This window comes from Rhipicephalus microplus, chromosome 2, assembly GCF_043290135.1.
Source record: "Rhipicephalus microplus isolate Deutch F79 chromosome 2, USDA_Rmic, whole genome shotgun sequence".
Lineage (NCBI taxonomy): Eukaryota > Metazoa > Arthropoda > Arachnida > Ixodida > Ixodidae > Rhipicephalus > Rhipicephalus microplus.
Genome location: NC_134701.1, coordinates 31,263,897 through 31,283,730, shown reverse-complemented (window position 1 = coordinate 31,283,730; position 19,834 = coordinate 31,263,897). Strand labels below are relative to the sequence as shown.

Below are 19,834 nucleotides of genomic sequence, written 5' to 3'. Positions count from 1 at the left end.
CAGCGAATGCAAGAGGCACCTGTTCTTGCGCATTTTGATGAGGACGCTGATACCGAAGTTCACACGGATGCAAGCAACGTCGGACTTGGCGCTGTCCTTGTACAACGGCACAACGGCGTAGAACATGTCATAGCTTACGCCAGTCGTACTCTCTCTCGAGCCGAGGCCAACTACTCCACTTCAGAGAAGGAATGCCTCGCAGTCGTGTGGGCAACGGCAAAGTTTCGACCTTACCTCTACGGCCGTCCCTTCAAGGTGGTGACCGATCACCATTCGCTGTGTTGGCTGGCCAATCTCCGTGACCCGTCTGGTCGTCTCGCTCGGTGGAGTTTGCGCTTGCAAGAGTTTGACATCATGATTGTGTATAGGTCTGGGCGCAAGCACGAAGATGCCGACGCACTTTCTCGAGCACCCGTGGGACATCCTGATATGGACTCGGAATATGCTGATGGTTTTCTCGGAGCCCTCAGTGATTCTGACTTTATGTCTAGACAGAGAGCCGATCAGGAATTGCGCCCTATTATTGATTCTTTAGAAGGCCGAAATTCTCACACTCCTCGGCGCATCGCTCGCGAATTGTCATCCTTTTGTCTAAGGAGGGGCATTCTTTACAAGAAAAATGCTCGAGGTAGCAACAAAGCCTTCCTCCTCGTTGTACCAGCCGACATGCGGGATGACATCCTCCTCGCGTGCCATGACGAGCCCACGTCGGGACACTTGGGCTACTCGCGGACTCTCGCCAGAGTGCGCCAGCAGTACTATTGGCCACGACTTTCGACCAGTGTACACCGCTACGTGCAAGGCTGCCGCGAGTGCCAGCGTCGCAAGACGCCACCCGTGAAACCTGCGGGCCTTCTCCACCCTATTACACCACCACGGACACCTTTCGACCTCGTGGGAATGGACCTTCTAGGACCCTTCCCTTTGTCGGCCACTGGTAACAAATGGATTATAGTGGCAACCGATTACTTGACCCGGTATGCTGAGACAAAGGCATTACCCCGCGGCACGGCGTCTGAAGTGGCGAAGTTCTTCGTGCAGCACATCGTCCTCCGGCACGGCGCGCCGTCATGTGTGATTACGGATAGAGGAACATCGTTTACGGCACAAATGCTAGAGGACATTTTCAGACTGAGCTGCACGAGTCACCGAAAAACAACGGCTTACCACCCACAAAGTAATGGACTGACGGAAAGGCTCAACAAGACCATAGCGGACATGCTGTCAATGTACGTGGACGTGCAGCACAAAACCTGGGACGATATCCTCCCATACGTCACGTTCGCATACAATACGGCAATGCAGGAAACAACCCGATTTTCACCTTTCCACCTTGTTTATGGACGCAACGTACAAACGATGCTTGACGCTATGCTGCCGTACGATAATAGCGATGCTCTTTCTCCAGAAGCCGAGCAATACACGCAGTACGCCGAAGAGGCTCGTCAACTGGCTCGCGTGAACATCGGTCACCAACAAGACGCAGATGCACGACGTTACAACCTTCGCCGTCGAAACGTCGCATACCACCCGGGTGAACGAGTGTGGGTGTGGACTCCTGTCCGACGACCAGGCTTGTCTGAAAAGCTTCTGAGCCGTTATTTCGGACCATACAAGGTTATCCGACGTGTGAGTGACCTTACATACGAAGTACTTCCGGACGGCACAGTGTCGTCACGTCGACAACATCAGCCCGAAACTGTGCATGTCGTACGACTCAAGCCGTACTACACACAATAGTCTCTGTGCTTGCGAGTTACTTCGCAAACGTGACAGTGATCTCATGTGGTGTTTTTCTTTTTCTTGACTCTCCCACTGGTGCTGTTGTGTTCGCGCATGGTCCAAGTGCTTGTGCGCCCTCTTTGTTTTCCCTGGCACTCACTTTGTCATTCTCTGCGTCAACGCGTGTTCTAATTATGGGTTTTTTTTTTCTTCTTCTTTTTATTTAGAAGCATCGAGTCGATGCTTTTTAAAAGGGGGGACTAATGCCGCATGAATTCGCGTGGTTTTCGTGTGGAAGAGGACGAAGAGGTTGGGATTGAGCCGCTTTTTAATGCCGCATGAATTCGCGTGGTTTTCGTGTGGAAGAGGACGAAGAGGTTGGGTTGGAGCAGTTTTTCTTTTTGTCCTAGCTTGACGAGCAGTTCTGCGGAAGGTTTCCTTGAGTGAGACAAGATTGGTGACAATATAGTTGAAACCCGCAATAACGAAATCAGCAGGGAAAGCACAAAATTTTGCTCTTGCGGGAATTTCGTTGGTGCGAGAATGCAGCAAAAAAGACGTGACATTTAGGAAAAAACATTTCACTTCCAAAAGTCAGTAAGTTTACATTGGTGGGCCTTACATTGCAGCGATTTCATGCCTCTCGACTCACACTGTAAAAAATAGTCCGTCGCCACGTCGTCGTTGTGCTCGCCGAAAAACGTACGAATTGTGTCGAAGGCGTTCAGCACATCCTGCGGACTTGTTGTTTTCTCTGGCTGCTCCAGTCGTTGCTCATCGGGATCGGCCGCCTCGCACACGCTACTGACGATGGCTTCATCAGTCACTTCTTCGTGCACGACGACGCCTTCGTCCGCGCAAACGAACTCATGGACGCTGAGGCCATTGGGAATCTCGTTTGCCACGACACAAAGTTCGCCTCATGCACTGGTCAGTGACGGCAGCACTGTGCTGTTACCAATATTGTCATTAAATGCGCCTACAGGCGAACCTTCTTTTGGTTCGGCTGGATTAGTGTGCATGATGCCTGCGGAGTGACAAGGCCGGCGTGTGTGGAGCAATTCGTTATCACGGCTGGACTCGTCGCAATCTATGCGGCGGCGATCATCTTTAGCGCCATGAATAAGTCCACATCAGTCGGGTGCTTCATATGTATATTCAGCAGCAAACGCTGAATCAGCCTCTCTCTGTAAGCACACTTCACGCTGCGAATAACTCCCTGATTGAGAGGCTGCAGCACCAAAGTGCAGTTTGGTGGGAAAAACACGAGGCGCACATTTCCGAGCTGCACGTCGACGTGATGGGTGCTACAGTTGTCAAGAAGCATAGTCGGGTGCATCATATCTATAATCAGCAGCAAACGCTGAATCAGCCTCTCTCTGTAAGCACACTTCACGCTGCGAATAACTCCGTGATCGAGAGGCTGCAGCACCGAAGTGCAGTTTGGTGGGAAAAACACGAGGCGCACATTTCCGAGCTGCACGTCGGCGTGATGGGCGCTACAGTTGTCAAGAAGAAAGCAGACTGACCTGTTTGCCTTCCGCATGTTGGCATCGAAAGACTGGAGCGAGCTGCTAAAAATAGCACGCATCATCCACGACTTCAAGTTTGTGGTGTAACTGACCGGCAGCCTGCGATTCCCCTTGAAACAGCGGGGCTTCTTGCTCCTGCCAATAAAATAACGAGCAGTGGCCGTTTATCTGTGCCATTCATGTTGGCGCACAATAAAATTGTCACACGCCGCTTGCTGTGCTTTCCACTGTGGCATTTCTGGCCTTTAAAGTCCAAGGTTTTGGATGGCAGCATTTCATAAAACAATGCCGTTTCATTGGCATTATATACATCCTAAGGCTTGTACTGGCCGAGCAGTTTTTTGTTGCTCAGCAGTCACGACGACATCGCCAAGTCGACGGCTGCTGCCTCCCCGGAGATGATTTAGCAACGATGTCATGGCGAGCTTTGAAACGGCTCAGCCAGCCGGGACTCTCCTCAGTTGTCGTGGCTGAGCATACAAGCGAAGTCCAGCGTCCTCTGCTGCAGGATCTTGCCAGATAAAGGCACCTTGTTGGCACGTTGTTCACAAAACCACGCGAACACCGCCTTTTCCACGTCCGGGAACGCTGCAGCCGTCACAGTTTTATTTCTTGCACATGCGCCGCTTTCAAGTACACCAAGAATGGAGGTCTTGTTCTTGAGAATCGTGGATGAGCTGCAAGCAACGCCGAATCGTTCGGCGATGTCAATTTTTTTCTGCCCTTTTCCACCTCGCTGATAATTGCAGCCTTATCTTCCAGCGTGATGAACTTCCGCTTTGTTGGGGGCGGCATACCGTATTTACTCGATTCTACCGCACCTTCGATTGTAACGCGCACCCGGTTTCCACGACGAAAAAAAAAAGTAAGACATCGATTGCAACGCGCACCCATTTTACTCGTTTGCCCACACGATCACACCACTCAGGAAAAAGACTCCTTTCGGGAGCGTTTTCCGTTTAAATATGAGGTACTGGGGAAGCTTGTGCCTATCTGACGTGCAATGGAGCATTGCCGTCACTCTAGTTGTACCGTGGCCCGATGTCGGCACGCGAACTTGCTTCGCCCTCTTTTACTTGACAGTTGTGGTGCCGGGTATGTCGAAGTAAAGAGGAGTCTGATCGGCATTCCCGATTTGCCCAAGCAGGGAGCCGTTGTTGTGCCGCAAGTTTAGGACGAACCTCTGAAAACTGAAGCTTTTCTTCGTACTCCTCCGGCAACATTTGGCATATGCCCGTTCGCCTTCAGAAGGAAAAGCTTTTCCTCTTCACAAAGTTAGTTAGCCAGCACCTGCTCGCTTTAAACTGGCTCCGCATTAGACATTTTTCTAAGACTAATTGCATAGCCCGCACTTGGAGCAGTTCTGTCGTCACGGGCCGCTGTGCCGCTCACTGCTCACATACTCGCCGAGCAGCTCTTCAATTTGCGGAAACCGACCCTGCTGTGGTCCACTGAAGCCTTTGCGTGAATCTGTGCTGGCGACAATATTCTGTTTTTGTTTCCGCCAGTCCCGCATGCGCGTTACGGGAACTCCGAACGACCACGATGCAGCCTGATTCACGTCAGTTTCGGCACACGAGTTGACTTTTCTTTTAAAAGCGGCATCGTGGTGCACTCGGCAAGTTTTTGGAGTCGGCCCTTCCATGCTGTCGATGCTAATGCACACCAAGATGACGAACTACTCAGCACAGGTACGAAGTGCCGCACATGGGAAACACATAGGCAGAAATGGCCGACGTGCCATGCCGACGCATGTAGGGGGCGGCCATTTTGGAATGCCGATGGCAATAGAATGACCGTATTAATTTTTTTCGTACTCGATTCTAACGCGCCTGCGATTTATGAACTCGCTTAACCGGCAAAAAGGTGCGCGTTAGATTTGAGTAATTACGGTAGTTGCTACCGTAACATTTGATCACTGCTGAATGCCACGGCATGAAGCATAATCGTAGTCCGAACTGTTTGCGTAACAGGGCTTGGGCAGCTGTGTGTATAGTCGCGCAGTAGTAGCACACTGACTCATCGCATGCTTGTTGCCTGCTAAGAAGGGCAATACTGACTGCATCAACAACACTGCGCTCCGATCAGTAAAATCCAGAAACAGCTGTTGTTTCCGCGCGTAGTGCCGACCGTGTCAATACGCGACAAAAAGCAACTGCCGATACTGCTGTTTATCTCATGTAATATCTATGATTCAATGTATCATTTGTATCGTTTTACTACAGTGAAATTAAGCACTGACATGCATCTTATACGTATACCAGTCTTGTGTTGGCGAGTGACTGAGTTCTGGTTGGGACTCTTTTCTGTGTTGCATCATCAGCGCTGACGTCGTCTTCGGTCATCGTTCTACATTGGGGACAGGCTCAAACATGTACAGGTGTACAGTGAACTCGTTACGACTTTTACAATTCACCATGCTAGCAACTACCCGATTTCAATAGATAAAACCGCGGCTGCATTTCCGATGGAGGCGGAAATGTTGTAGGCCCGTGTGCTCAGATTTGGGTGCACGTTAAAGAACCCCAGGTGGTCAAAATTTCCGGAGCCCTCTACTACGGCGTCTCTCATAATCATATGGTGGTTTTGGGACGTTAAACCCCACATATCAATCAATCAATAGATAAAACCAGCATTGCCTGCCGGCGAGCATAACTGTTCACCTTCCTAACAATGTCATGGAGCTTCGACGAATCACGATGGTGGCGATATTTGTGACAGCTGCCGCAGCCCCTGTTGCTTGTTTTAAGCAAATTAATGGTACAGTGAACTCTCGCTCAGACGAATTCTCGCTTATGCCGAACAACGTGAGAATGTTTGTTTGGTTTTTCATAAACCCAATGCAAAAAAAATTCGCTTAAGACGAACAGCCTTGAACCTGCTCTTCTGTTAAGACGAACACTTTCATGGAGACTGGGAGACTGAGGCGACTCTACAGAGGAATTATGGCAATCTGGGGGGGGGGGGGGGGCATTCCCACGGCCGGAGGGAAAGAAAATACAAAAGCAGCAACGGCGCGAAGCGAATTCGCCCCACGGCGGAGGGAGGGAGGCAGCGACAAAAGAATGGCCCGCGGCATCACCCGCACTTTGACCCGCAGAGCGAGCGGCAAAGCAAACAAGAAAATGAGAGAGCGAGAGTTTTGAGATCGGCCATCGGTCGCGAAGAAGCAAGCAGGGGAAAAAGTAAAAAAACAAAATGACGACCGAGACTCCCTATTCGCGAAGAGAGCAGCTTTCATGACCAATGCCGTTTCTCAGCGGGAACATGTGAGCTCACGTCATACAGCCACAGCCTCCACGTGGATGTTCTCCCTCTCCTGCCTTGCTTGCTAACACCACAGCCAAGCTCCAGCCAATGGACCAGGGGGTGATCAGCAGCCTGAAAAGGCACTATCGCTGATCTCTTCTGCAGAAAATGTTACGGTGCATGGAGAGCGACAAACAGTACACAGTGGACCTGCTGACAGCACTTCACCTCTTCACAAATGCCTGGAGCCAGGTGACTGACATGACTATAATAAATTCATTCCGTCATGCTGGTTTTGTGGTGCCCGAGTGCTCGGCGCAGGACAGTTGCGAAGACGACGAAGAGGTTAGCCTCGTTGCCTCGCTAAGTAATAAAGGACTCGTCGTGGACATAGGCAGTTATGTCACTGTTGATGAAGATGTGCTGTCGATGTCGCTGTCGATGAAGGGAGGACACATTGGACACATTGATTGATGAGGTTCTAGAGGTTCCTTCGGAGGTGACGTCGGAGGATGACTAAGATGCCTGCGCCAGTGGGAAATGATGCTGCAGATCTCTACATTAGTTCGTTAAGGAACTATTTTGAGCAGCATGAAGGAACTGAAGTGTTTTTGAAATCGCTAGGAGATATGGCGTCATTTGTGGCTGCTCGCCGATGCGCACAACAGCGACAGACCTCCATTATGGACTGGATCAAGCCGAGCAAGAGCACTTGAACGCAGTTGCCTATCAGGTTACTCCCGCAAGTTAATTTTTGTGTCTTTTTCTTTCACTGTAAGTGTACTTGATACTTTGTTTTGATCTATGATAGTTCCATGCAGCTGGGTATGTAGCCAATTCTTTTTTCGAGGGTGCTTCTGATAAGACGAACATCTGATACGACGAACAATTCTTCATGGTCCCTTCTAGTTCTTCTTAAAGAGAGTTCACTGTATTTGCATTGGTTTATGCAAATTTTCGAGTTTGCTACATAAATTTAAGTATCGTGAAACCATAATCTCTCTTTTCTTGGTGTGTTTTAATGCCCCTTTAATTATACATACTATATGTAATTTAAGGGGACACTCAGACATTTTTTATTACTTTTAGCAGTTAAACCCCACATATCAATCAATTATTACTTTTAGCAACTTTGATCAAACTTCACAAGCTGATTCAGTTTTTTCTGCCGATTTCAAATATAATGACTTTTTCTGTAACTCTTGTTCCTAAGATAACATCACCCCTTATTGCTTAAGGGGGAATGCGGCTTTGGGATCGCGAAAAATGGCAAAAAAATCGATTTTTTGAAACTCAAGTTTTCAGTTTCTGGAACCCTTTTTCTATCTGGTTCCAAAATATCTACACTGAAAACCGCGCAGAAGTGCTTCGGAAAATTAGTTTCACCCACCTAGGTAGGGAAAATTTTTTTGGAAATGGCGAGAAAACGGCGTTTTTCAAAAAAGTTTAGCTTCGCGATGCTTGGGCCGGGAGCCGGCTTCTTGGGCTCATCGGAAAGAGCAATTCTCCGTGTTTAACTTTCCCGCCTCAGCTGGCTCCTCCCTTTAACAACAAGCGAGCTCCGGGAGATCGTCTGCTGCTTGTGCGTTGCGAGGACATGACTCTCGAAAATCACCACTTCGTGATGTGTTCATGGCTGGATAATCACTTGAGATATAACCACGCTTTAGTTACGAGCAGTAAGCGGATGCGCGATCAGGTTACTACGAGCGGGAGCGCAGTCTACGAGCGCCGTGCGTCATCGGAGTCGTCTTTAGCCCTGACTCCGCCGACAGCGAGACTGCGGGCAGGAACGGCGCGCTAGCGCATTCGCAGCGACGTCCTTCTTCGCAAGCAACGAAGCTGAAAGCGGCGGCACGATCTGATTACTACGAGCGGGCGCGCGGCGGTCTACGAGTGCGGCGCGTCATCGGAGTCGGCCTTAGGCCTAACTCCGCTGACAGCGATACTGCGGGCAGAAACGACGCGCAAGCGCACTCTTGGCGACGTGCTTCTTCGCAAGGAATGTACCACATCACTCACTAGCTCCTCTGAATCACGTACGAGCATTTTACGCATCGGCAGTGGACAACACAGTCAAGCTCGTCACCCCCCCCCCCCCCCCTCTTCACTGCCAAGGACCGCTCGGAACAGCGGCTAGCAGTTTCTCGCGTCGTCATTCGAAAATGCAATGCCAAGTGCAGTGCGTGCTGATTTTTTGTCTTCGTAGTTACACATTTCACGCATCGTCATCGAACGCTGCCGGCAAGTGCATCACGTGCCGGCTGCACTGTCCACGCGGCCGCGCACCCCACGGTCATATGGAGTGCTGTCAATAAGCTTTTGAGATGCGATTCAGAGGTGCTTAGAGGCGGCGTGCTTGGTATCGCCATGAACGTCTATGAATGTTACGAGGTTAATGAATTGCTGTAGATTAGTTTCCGCGACCGGCTGTATGATGATGCGTTTTCCAGCAAGAGCGGCGAAGAGCATGTATGAATCAGGGGCACGAATTTTTATATGCTCGTTTCGTGTCATTAATTATAGTGCTAGAAATTCCCGTGCCACCAGTCTTCTGCCCATAACTTTGTTATTGCGAAAGAAGGCATAGGCCGTCATGGTGTGATCCATTTTTCTGATGCAATTAACCTCTCTCCATATAAAGAAAAGTTCAGTGAATATTTGTAATCAAGTACTTAATTATGCTAATTACAACTTCAGCACAAAAAAGTATGTGTAATAATTTCAGTATATGGTTTTATTCAATTACAATCTTTTCTGTCATACCTATCACACCACTCCTTCATACAAAGAACTTGGTTTTAAATCCATACTTGTTCTTTGTAAATCATGAAAAGGAGTAAATCCTGAAAAGAAGTCAAATATCACAAGACAAACCTGAGATCACAATTTGTAGGTGTCTTGGAGACGTAAAGAAAAGTTGAAACATTAAGGGGAGATGCGAGTCGAAAAATCTCGTTTTTAGCGAAATTTCTCGTATTTCTGATTTTTATTGCATTGTAATCTCAAACCTTCTTCTTTCATCTGTGAAAATTTCAAAACTAAGTTCGAACCGCAAAATGCAAAAAAATGTGTATGAAGGCATCGCGGTGGCTCAAAATTTCGTGAATTTGCGCAGATATTGGCCATCTTTGACTGCGCGCTGCTCCCCGTCGCAGTGCCGCCCGCCATCGCAATCGGTTGGGAAAGTTGCGTCCGGCCTTCTTCTTACAGCTCCGACGACCACCAGTTTCGTACGTGGGCAAAAAAAAAAAAAAGGGGGCCTTTTTATCACGTGGTTTGAGCGGTTTGAAACGCGCGGCACCTTAAGCCGCATCGCCATTGGCTACCGAGTCATTGTCAGCTGTGTTGGTGGCGGCCATCGGCATTTGGTCCGTCTGCTTTTCTGCGCGTCTACGCATATTTTCGCGATGACAAGCCCGAAAAAGTGCAACGTGAGACCGCAGAAGTTTCGAACGAAGCACAAGTTCAAGAAAAGGCGGCGTAAAGCGCCCCGAACGACGGCGACGAAGGAGAACGCGCCTACGTTTGTTAGGCCTGACGGCGGCATCGACGAGTGCGCGAGCGACAGTGGCTGCGATGAAGGGATTGACGCTGCGCTTTCTTTCGTCAGTGCTTCGGAAAAGAAGCTCGGCTTCTTCGAAAAAGACGAAAAACAGCGCGATGAGGTTTGTGCAACGACAGTTTTGTGCGACACCCTCTTGCTGACGGCACTTGTGGCAGGTGCGGCATGCCCAGCTTGCGGTATTCAAAAACTTGCCGTTCGGGAGCCGGCAGAAAAGCGCAAGGGACTTTCGTCGCTCGTCGAACTTCATTGCGAAAACAGCGAATGCTCAGCGACTGTTCTTTCGTGCTCCTATACGTCACTGCGTGTTACGGCGGACGGCAGCAGCCGGGTGAGCCAACGGTACGACAGTGGGAGCGCCCGAGATAGTTTCGCTGTAAATGGGAAGGCGGTGGTGGCTGCACGCGCTGTCGGCATTGGGCATGAGCAATTGTCAAGATTTTGCTCCATTATTGGACTCCCAAAACCAATGCACCACCGAGGATTTTTTTCGATAGCAAAGAAGGTGCACACCGCTGCCATGGCAGCTGTGAGTGAAAACTTGCGCCGATCCAGAGAGTTGACAAAAGAAGTAGCAGGCGAAACTGATGTGGCTGTTATGTTCGACGGCACTTGACAGAAGAGGGGCCACAAAAGCCACAACGGGATTGGCGCAGTTATCTCCTTAGATACTGGCCTCTGCTTAGACTTCAAGGTCATATTAAATTACTGCCTGACATGCAGTAGGCACAAGGATATGGGCCCAGACGAGGAAGTGTGGCAGGCATTCCATGGCCCAGTCTGTGAAAAAATGCAGACTGTTCCTCCCATGTCATGGAAACGGAGGCTGCAACGCGCATTTGGCAGAGAACATTGACTTATGACACCCCACTGCATTTCATGACATTCTTGAGTGACTGTGACAGCAAAGCATATAGTGCAGTTGCAGAGTCAAGGCTATGGTGCTGTCAATATAGAAAAAGAAGGCTGCACTAATCATGTGGCCAAAAGACTTGGCACCGCGCTACGGAAGCTGCATGTGCCATTACCACGAGGGCAGAAAATGAAAGAGCCAGCCATTCAGAAGCTCCAAACATACTACCAGATTGCCATAACAAGCAACAGGAAGAGTGTACGGGATATGTACACTGCAGTATGGGCTTCGTACTTCCACTCGTGCTCTACTTACAATGCTGGCAGCCACAAGTTTTGCCCTGCAGGAACAGAGTCGTGGTGCAAACATCAACGCGCTGAAGCACTTGGTGAACCTGCACCACGCCACGCACCTCTCCTGACAATAGCACAGGGATTGGCTGTTTTTCCCATTTATAAGCGGCTAACGGATGAGAAGCTCCTTGCGCGATACATCAAAGGGAAACCCAGAACGCATCGGAATCCCTGAACAGCAAAATTTGGCTACTTTGCCCCAAGACTAAGTTTGTCTCCCGAACGGTTGTCGAGACTGCCGCAGCTATGGCAATCCTGTGGTTCAACAAGGGTCATGCTACTTTCGAGCACATCCTGGAAGAGCTCAACATACTGCCGTCTAGACATCTAGTTACTTTCAGTGATTCCCGCGATGCGAGGCGCATCAAGAGAATGTCCGAGTGTCTGACAGCAGAAGCAAGGGCCCACCGTCGTCGTGGAGTGAAAAGGGCACGGCTAGAAGAGAGTGCTCGCAAGGACCGTGAGGGCACAATCTAAGCTACAGGACAGTTCTAGTAACTTGCAGTGCTTTTCAAAGTTGTGTTGAACATTATGGCTAAAGATTATGCATTTCTAACAACTCTGTGATAAAAAAAAAGGTTTCAAACTTTCAAATGCGTTTTTCTCCTTTTGCAGTTTTGTGTGATCTGTGCTTCTTATACACGCTAGTTCGTATACTTAGAATTGTCATACCTCTATGAAGTTTTGCACATAGCATGATGAAGGCCCATAGAGTGCAAGTGTCTATTCAGATTGTCATTGCTACTTGATTATGTTTTTCTAAAATTACATAACATTGAAAACCCTTGGCAACTAGAGCCATAGTAAATTTTTCTATTTTATTATTGTATTTCACCTTTTTACACACAAAATTTATATGGTTTTTTGCACTCTACAGTTCCAAAGGATCATAGTCAGCTATATCTACATGCTTTATCTCAAATTTTTATAGGTCAGAATTGTTGCATAACAATGGCCATAATTTTGCAGTATCTGACCTGCAGAAAGAAAACCAAGCAATCTACCGTATTTACTCGATTCTACCGCGCTCTTGATTGTAACGCACACCCGATTTCCACCGCGAAAAAAAAAAAAAACGTAAGACATCGATTGCAACGCGCACCCATTTTTTCTCGCTGGCCCGCATGATCACACCACTCGAAAAAACGACTCCTTTCGGGAGCGTCTTCCATTTAAATTAAATATGAGGTACGGGCGAAGCTTGTGCCCATCTGACGTGTAACAGAGCATTGCCGTCACTGTAGTTTTACCGTGGACCGATGTCAGCACGCGAACTTGCTTCGCCCCCTTCTCGACGGTTGTGGTGCCAGGCATGTCGAAGTAAAGAGGCGTCTGATCGGCATTCCCGATTTGCCCAAGCAGGTAGTCGTTGTTGCGCGGCAAGTTTAGGACGGAACCTCTGAAAACTGTGAAGCTTTTCATCGTACTCCTCCGCAAAACTTTTCGCATATGCATGTTCCCCTTCGGAGGGAAAAGCCTTTCCTCTTCATTAAGTTAGTTAGCCAGCACCTGCTCGCTTTAAACTGGCTCCGCATTAGACATTTTTCTAAGACTAATTGCATAGCCCGCACTTGGAGCAGTTCTGCCGTCACGGGCCGCTGTGCTGCTCGCTGCTAAAGCACATACTCGCCGAGCAGCTCTTTAATTTGCGGAAACCGACCCTGCTGTGGTCCACTGAAGTCTTTGCGTAAAGCTTTGCTGTCGAAAATCTTCTGCTTTTGTTTCCGCCGATCCCACACGCACGTTTCGGGAACTCCGAACGACCGCGATGCGGCCCGATTTCCGTCCGTTTCTGCACACGCGATGACTTTTCTTTTAAAAGCGGCATCGTGGTGCACTCGAGTTTTTGGAGTCGGCCATTCCACGCCGTCGATGCTAATGCACTACTAGATGAACTCCTCAGCACAAGTACGAAGTGCCGCACATGAGAAACACATAGGCAGAAATGGACGACGCGCCATGCCGACGCACGTAGGGGGTGGCCATTTTAGATTTGCCGATGGCAATAGATTGGCCGTAATTTTTTTGTTCGTACTCGATTCTAACGCGCATGCGATTTATGAACTCGCTTAACCGGAAAAAAGGTGCGCGTTAGATTCGAGTAATAACGGTACATGAAAATAAATGACATATTTGAAAAGAGGAGAAAAAACTCTATTAGCATGCCAATTTGTGTTAAATTCAGACTCTTATTAAAGAAAATCGTTTTTCGAGTAGCATCTCCCCTTAAACGCAGCTTTCTCAATACTGTTTTTTTTTTTTAACATTATGCTCAGCCCCTCCACATGGTTCAATCAAGAAATAATTTGTTTCTCGTAATGTGTTTGTGGTATCGCTTCAAAATTTTTATGGAAGCACTGTGAGGTCATTCTTAGTGTCGGTGCCGATTTTCATCAATATCCAACGAGAAACAAAAAAGTTCATTGAATAAAGCCTGTCGAAAACTTCGATAGGCTTTTTCTCACAAGTGTGTTTTGGACATTGTGCATTGCTCGTGGAAAGAGTAGCACGGGAATGATTAGAACGATTTTGATTCAGTTTTTTTTTCCTGAATCTCTGAACACTGCTTGTAGGTACAGTAATCTTCAATTTCTGTTTTATGGCCCTGTTATTTTTCTAGACGATGATTTGTTCGTGCCACTGTTTCTGACAATGTGTGTCGGCAGCCATGATGATCTCTAAAAAAAGAGAACTTATTAAAAAATTCTGAGAGTGTCATACCCTGTAGCTTTCTTTTGAGTAAAGATCAACACCATTCACAGCTTCCTGGCATGTTTTGTTGCAGCGCTAGGCTGCAACAAAACAGTTGGTAATTACTGTATGCACAGCCAAATGTATGTTGAAGGGGGCTGCATTCTCAAAATAATTTTTTTGCAACACTAAAACTTGTAGTTAACGTTTTCTCCAGCGACACTGCAATGAGCACACTTGCATTACAAACAAGAAGTCCTATAAAAAAATTCTTTAAGTAGTAAAATGAAAAACTAAGATCGCAACCCCCTGTAGCACAGTTCAAGAAGTGTTACAAAATAAACGGCATCAAAATCTGTGCAGTGGTTGCCCCGATATCTGCTCCACGAGCTGAGTATAATGAAAAAAAAAAAACAATTGAGAAGACTGCGTTTAAAGTTTCGACTTCTCTGTACGTCTCTAAAACACCTAAAGATTGTGATCTCAGGTTTGTCTCATGATATTTGGACTTCTCAGGCATTTGGTCTCTGACCAGTGTGCCTTGGTTGCCTTTTGTTTTATCCATAACCTCCTTTTCATGATTTACAAAGAACAAGTATGGATTTCAAACCATGTTCTTTGTGTGAAGGAGTGGTGTGATAGGCATGACAGAAAAGATTGTAATTGAATAAGACAATATACTGAAATTATTATACATATTTCTTGTTGCAATTAGCATAATTAAGTACTTGATTACAAATAATCACTGAACATTGCTTTATTTGGAGAAAGGTTTATTGCATCAGAAAACTGGATCACACCATGATGCCCTATGCCTTCTTTCCAAATAACAAAGGTATGGGCAGAAGACTGGTGGCACAGAAATTTTTAGCAGTATATTAAATGATGCAAAACGGGCATATAAAAATTCGTGCCCCTGATTTATACATGCTCTTTTGCCACTCTAGCCGTGAAACGCATCATTATACGGCCAGTCGTGGAAACGCTAATCTACGAGGCTTTCATTGTCGCAGAACATTCATAGACGTTCGTGGCGATACCAAGCACGGCTCCAAGCATGTTTAATCGCATCTCAAAAGCTTAACAGCACTCCATATGACCGTGGAGTGCGCGGCCGCGTGGACAGTGCAGCCGGCGCGTAATGCATTTGCTGGCGGCGTTCAGTGACGATGTGCAAAATGTGTAACTACGATGACAAAAAAAAAACAAAAAAAACCCCGGTGCGCATTGCGCTTGGCATTGCATTTTCGAGTGACGGTGCACAAAACTGCTAGCTGCTGCTTTGAGCAATCCTTGGCAGTAAGTGGGGGGGGAGGGGCGATGAGCTTGATTGTGTGGTCCGCTGCCGATGTGTAAGAGGCCCGTACATGGTTCAGAGGAGCTAACGAGTGATATGCATCATTTCTTGCGAAAAAGCACGTCTCCAAGAGTGCGCTAGCGCGTCGTTCCTGCCGGCAGTCTTGCTGTCAGCGAAGTTGACAGCAAGACGCGCCGCACTCGTAGTAACCTGATAGCATATCCGCTCACGGCTCCTAACTAAAGCGTAATTATATCCTAAGTGATCATTGAACCGTGAACATGTAACGAAGTAGCAATTTTCAAGAGCCATGTCCTCGCGACGCACATGCACCAGACGATGATCTCCCGGAGCGAGCATCAGGCCAATGGCGAGGCGAGCTGAGGCAACATGGCGGCCACAGCCAATCAAGGGCCTCGAACCGACCTTCACACATTTGCTTTTTGTGCGCTTGTTTGTAAAGGGAGGAGCCAGCTGTGGGGGAGAAATGCTCTTTCCGATGAGCCCAAGAAGCCGGCTCCCGGCCCCGTCATCGTGAAGCTATATTTCAAAAATCGCTGTTTTCTCGTGATTTCCATAGAAAGTTTTGTTACCTAGGTAGGTGAAACGAATTTGCCAAGGCACTTCTGCACAGTTTTCAGTGTAGATATTTTGGAATCGGATAGAAAAAGGGTTCCAGTAACTGAAAACTTGGTTTTCAAAAAATCGATTTTTTTGCCATTTTTTTCGTGATCCCAGAGCCGCCTCCCCCCCCCCCTCCTTAAGGCAGGTTGCCATCTTTAAAAACCCAATTTAAAAAAAAGTTTTTTTTTTGAAATATTTTTTGCAATCCTTGACTATTTAAGAATAATTAGGAAGAAGAGTGATGAAATTATCTTGAGCCGTTTAAATGTTCTGACCATTATTTCAGCCCTCCCCCCCTCGATGTGCTTGAAACTGAAGGTTTCTCATTACACATGCCTGCAGTATCGGCATTAGTGTTTTCTGTTAGGCACATTACGTAATGCTAAGTTGCCTAGGTATCTCATTCTAAACGTTGTGGGACATTTTTAAAATGTCTACTACACGTATAAGGCACTCTGTTGTTTAGGTTGCGCTCGTTCTTGTTCGGCTATCTGTGTTTACCGAACTGTGTGTCACGCCACAGCCCCTATTTCGAAAAACCATTCCCGCGCTCCTTTACTGCGCCTGACCAATGCTCTTTGCACGCGCAGTGTTGACAACTCGGTGATGACAGTTCCTGTTCCCACCCACAGCTACCAGCATAGGTATTCAATTATACGAGTTTGGAAACTCCACACAGGATCCATGCATCGAAATCTGGACACTTCACTGACCCTATTTTGGGGAGTGAGCAGATTGTTGCACCACCTGTTGATCAGCACACCTGCTATTAAGCGCATTGTTTGTGTTATGTGTTGCTGCTCCCAGATGGCACGACAGTCTGCTCCCAAAAAATCGAACTCCACAAAAATCGAGCCAACTTCATGTCCGGGTTTTGGAACGCAGTTTTGCTTCAAATCCTTGTCGGCTGCAAATCGAGTAACTGGATGCGGAGAAGCATCGGCAACGGGTAAACAGTAAACAACCAGGCATCGCAGCAAGTGGAAGTGTGTTGCGACTGATCTGATGACGTCAATCACTGATTGTAGAAGTGGGCAAAGTCATGGCAGGCCACGGCTTCCCCATCCTCTGAAGGAGAAAGGGTGGCGAGGCCGTGCGAAAATTTGAAACCAGCTGAACGCGATGTTCTAACACCTGTAACTTCCTTAATATAGCAGAAATTTGCAAAATTCTTGCGTCGGCATTTTCACGAAAGAGAAGCTTTAGACCTTGCGGTTGTTTACTGGCCCTTTAAAAGCCACCTTAGAAAAAAAGTGCTTAATTGAATGCAATATTTAAGATAAAGCAAGGTGTGCTAATGGCTAGACATTTTTGTTTTTTGGCCTTTGTTATTTTACAGCGAAATGAACTGTTCATGTGCAAAAGCGGTTAGATTTGTTACAACTTTCATGAGTAAATACTTAAAAAGGCTTGTTTTCTCAATTTTGCTCCCATACTTGCATTCTATACACGTACAGATTTACATTGCAAAAAGAATTAGTGTTGTACCTGCCCTAGCTGCAAAGATATTGAGGCTTCAAAATTGATCAGCCGTAAAGTTACTTTTCCTTAGTAAAATGGAAAGAACTAGTAACGCACAGTTTCTTCAAAAAATAACAATCATGATGTGCATGTTTTGCAATGCTCAATAATTGGTGGCCAAGTTTTGAACACAGGCGCTGGCAAATTAAAAGAAGCCTTTTAAAGTAGGTTCCCAATTTTTTTCAGGTTTTGCATCGCAGTAGCACCAAGAATCTGCACATAACAAAAATATCGCTAACTCCTAGTGTGTGAAACTTGGATGTGAGATAGAAAAATACTAGCAAAAACCAACATGTAAATATTAAAAATTGAATTTATTTTCACATTTTTGTGTAAAAGACCAGTACGCCCCCTTAAATGATGCACTAACTCCAGGAGTCATTCAGAATATTTTGCTATCTGCTCCAGAGCAGCATTTTTCCTGCTCCAGGCTCTGCTCCAAAAATCAAAATGTCTCGTTCATCTTCAATTACACGTGTAGTATACGGTACACTGAAGCCTTGCTATATTAAATACCAGTTATAACAAACTAAATGAATATTCTTGCATTAGTGTTAAGAACAATTGGATGTAATGAACCTATTTTCGTGTCATATGCAACTTAGTTGTAATGTGGTTTATGTTTTTGCACATTCGCTATAATTCAGAAATAAGTTTGTGAACATAGCACGAGATAGTCTCAGACCAGCAGGCATATTGCACCAACTCATGCGTGTGGTTACAGGTTGCACCTATATTAGGTGTATCACATATAGGTTACGCATATGGTGCACCTGCTCCTCAGTCTTTACTAGACCTAACCTCAATTATCGAAGTTGTACTGTGTGATTAAGAGCATGGTGGGTTTCGTCGTAAGGCACATAACCTGCCTGCTTCTCAGAACAATGTATAGGCATTTTAAATGTTGCCAATGAACCCCCCCCCCCTCCCCCAGTCAGCCAAGCTCAAAGCACCATTGTGGCATTTTGCGTTTCTGTGCATGAGCAGTTAGTGCATCAACTTGCACTAGCGATAAAGTTTATGTTCGGTGCTGTTGCAATCTTTTATGAATGTTTAGAAACAATAAGCATTATATTGGGAGAGTGACCAATTGAACAGTGGGGCTTATCACAGTTAAAGGGACACTAAAGGCAAATAACAGTTGATGTCGAAGTGACAGAATAATGTTTGAAAAAATGAACAAATAGAAAATTTTCAACAGCAGTGCTCTGCTAATTGGGAAATTAAGGCAAATGTACGACACCATGCATACGAGTAGGACATTTTTTATTTTCGATGATGTCCATGGCAGTTAATCGTTAGTAATCGAACTAGTTCGATTGTAAAGGAACCTTGTTTGCTCGATTGTAAAGGAACCTTGCTTGCGAGTGGTTCAAAAGTTCTGTTTCTGCAAAACTGCTTTGCTCTCGCGTTTGCTTCTCAGTGACAGTTTACGTAACACATACTTCTGTGTGTACTTTGCACACTCGTGAAAGTTAGTGGATGCCTGAGTTGTGTACATCACCTCAACCACTGCATAAAAATTGACGTGACTTTGCCGTGTGGACTGCTAAAACATGAATTTGTTCTAAAATAAGCATTTTCTAGGCTCAAAACAAGCACTACAAAGTTTCCAAACCACCATTTCAACAATGGACTTGCTGTTGGCCTTCAGTGTTCCTTCAAGGATGACAAATGCCACCATGTTCAGAAATGTTTGTGGCACTTGTGCCTATTAATTTTGGAACAAGGCTCATGGTGTTTTAGCCAGTGCTGCATTGCAGATTCAAGCCAAGGTTTACAAGTGTGCAACTGTTTTTGTGCAGGGATACTACAAGCTTCTGGGCAAAGGTGTTCTCCCCAAGCAGCCAGTTATTGTCAAGGCAAAGTGGTTCAGCCGCCAGGCTGAGGAGAAAGTGAAGAGTGTTGGGGGCGCTTGCATCCTCACTGCATAAGTGTTCACCAATAAATGTACATTGACACACTCACTTGTGATGGGCCGTGTTTGGGCTTGTTATTTAGGTGGCAGTCTTACTCCAGTGTCATGAGCACGTCGTTTTTCCAGCTGATACAGCAGCTGTACCTGTTTTTGTATAGTTGGCTTGTATATCATTTAAAAGCTTAATTTTTCCACGTTTTAAATATACTAAAAGCAAGTCTGCCTTAGTATTTGAGGACAGGCAGCCAAGATATGAGGTCACAATATTTTGGGTGACAGTGCCTCAAGTGACCACTTTTGAAAATCTGCTACAACCGTAGCACTGTTTCTTGCACAATTCTTTAAAGACAAATTGACCTGTATCTTCAACATAGCAAGTTGATTCTGTCCTTTGCTTTTGCAGTGGTGGCAAACCTGCTCCAACTGGAAATTGCGCCATAGAGCTCCAAAGGGGTCTTTTTTGTCTGATTTCCACAATTGCTGTGCCACATCGTGATTTTGGAACCGGC

At 46.6% G+C, this 19,834-nt stretch overlaps 1 protein-coding gene across 1 annotated transcript in view; it reads left to right on the top strand.

The window, feature by feature from the left end:
* The window catches only part of RpL27A (ribosomal protein L27A), a 38,441-nt gene extending 19,067 nt beyond the window's left edge, over positions 1-19,374 (top strand). The window contains exon 5 of the mRNA XM_037420256.2: positions 19,213-19,374. Coding sequence (XP_037276153.1) covers positions 19,213-19,341 — 129 coding nt within the window. The 3' untranslated portion in view covers positions 19,342-19,374. The remainder of the gene's footprint in view (positions 1-19,212) is intronic.
* Positions 19,375-19,834: the final 460 nt, after the last annotated feature.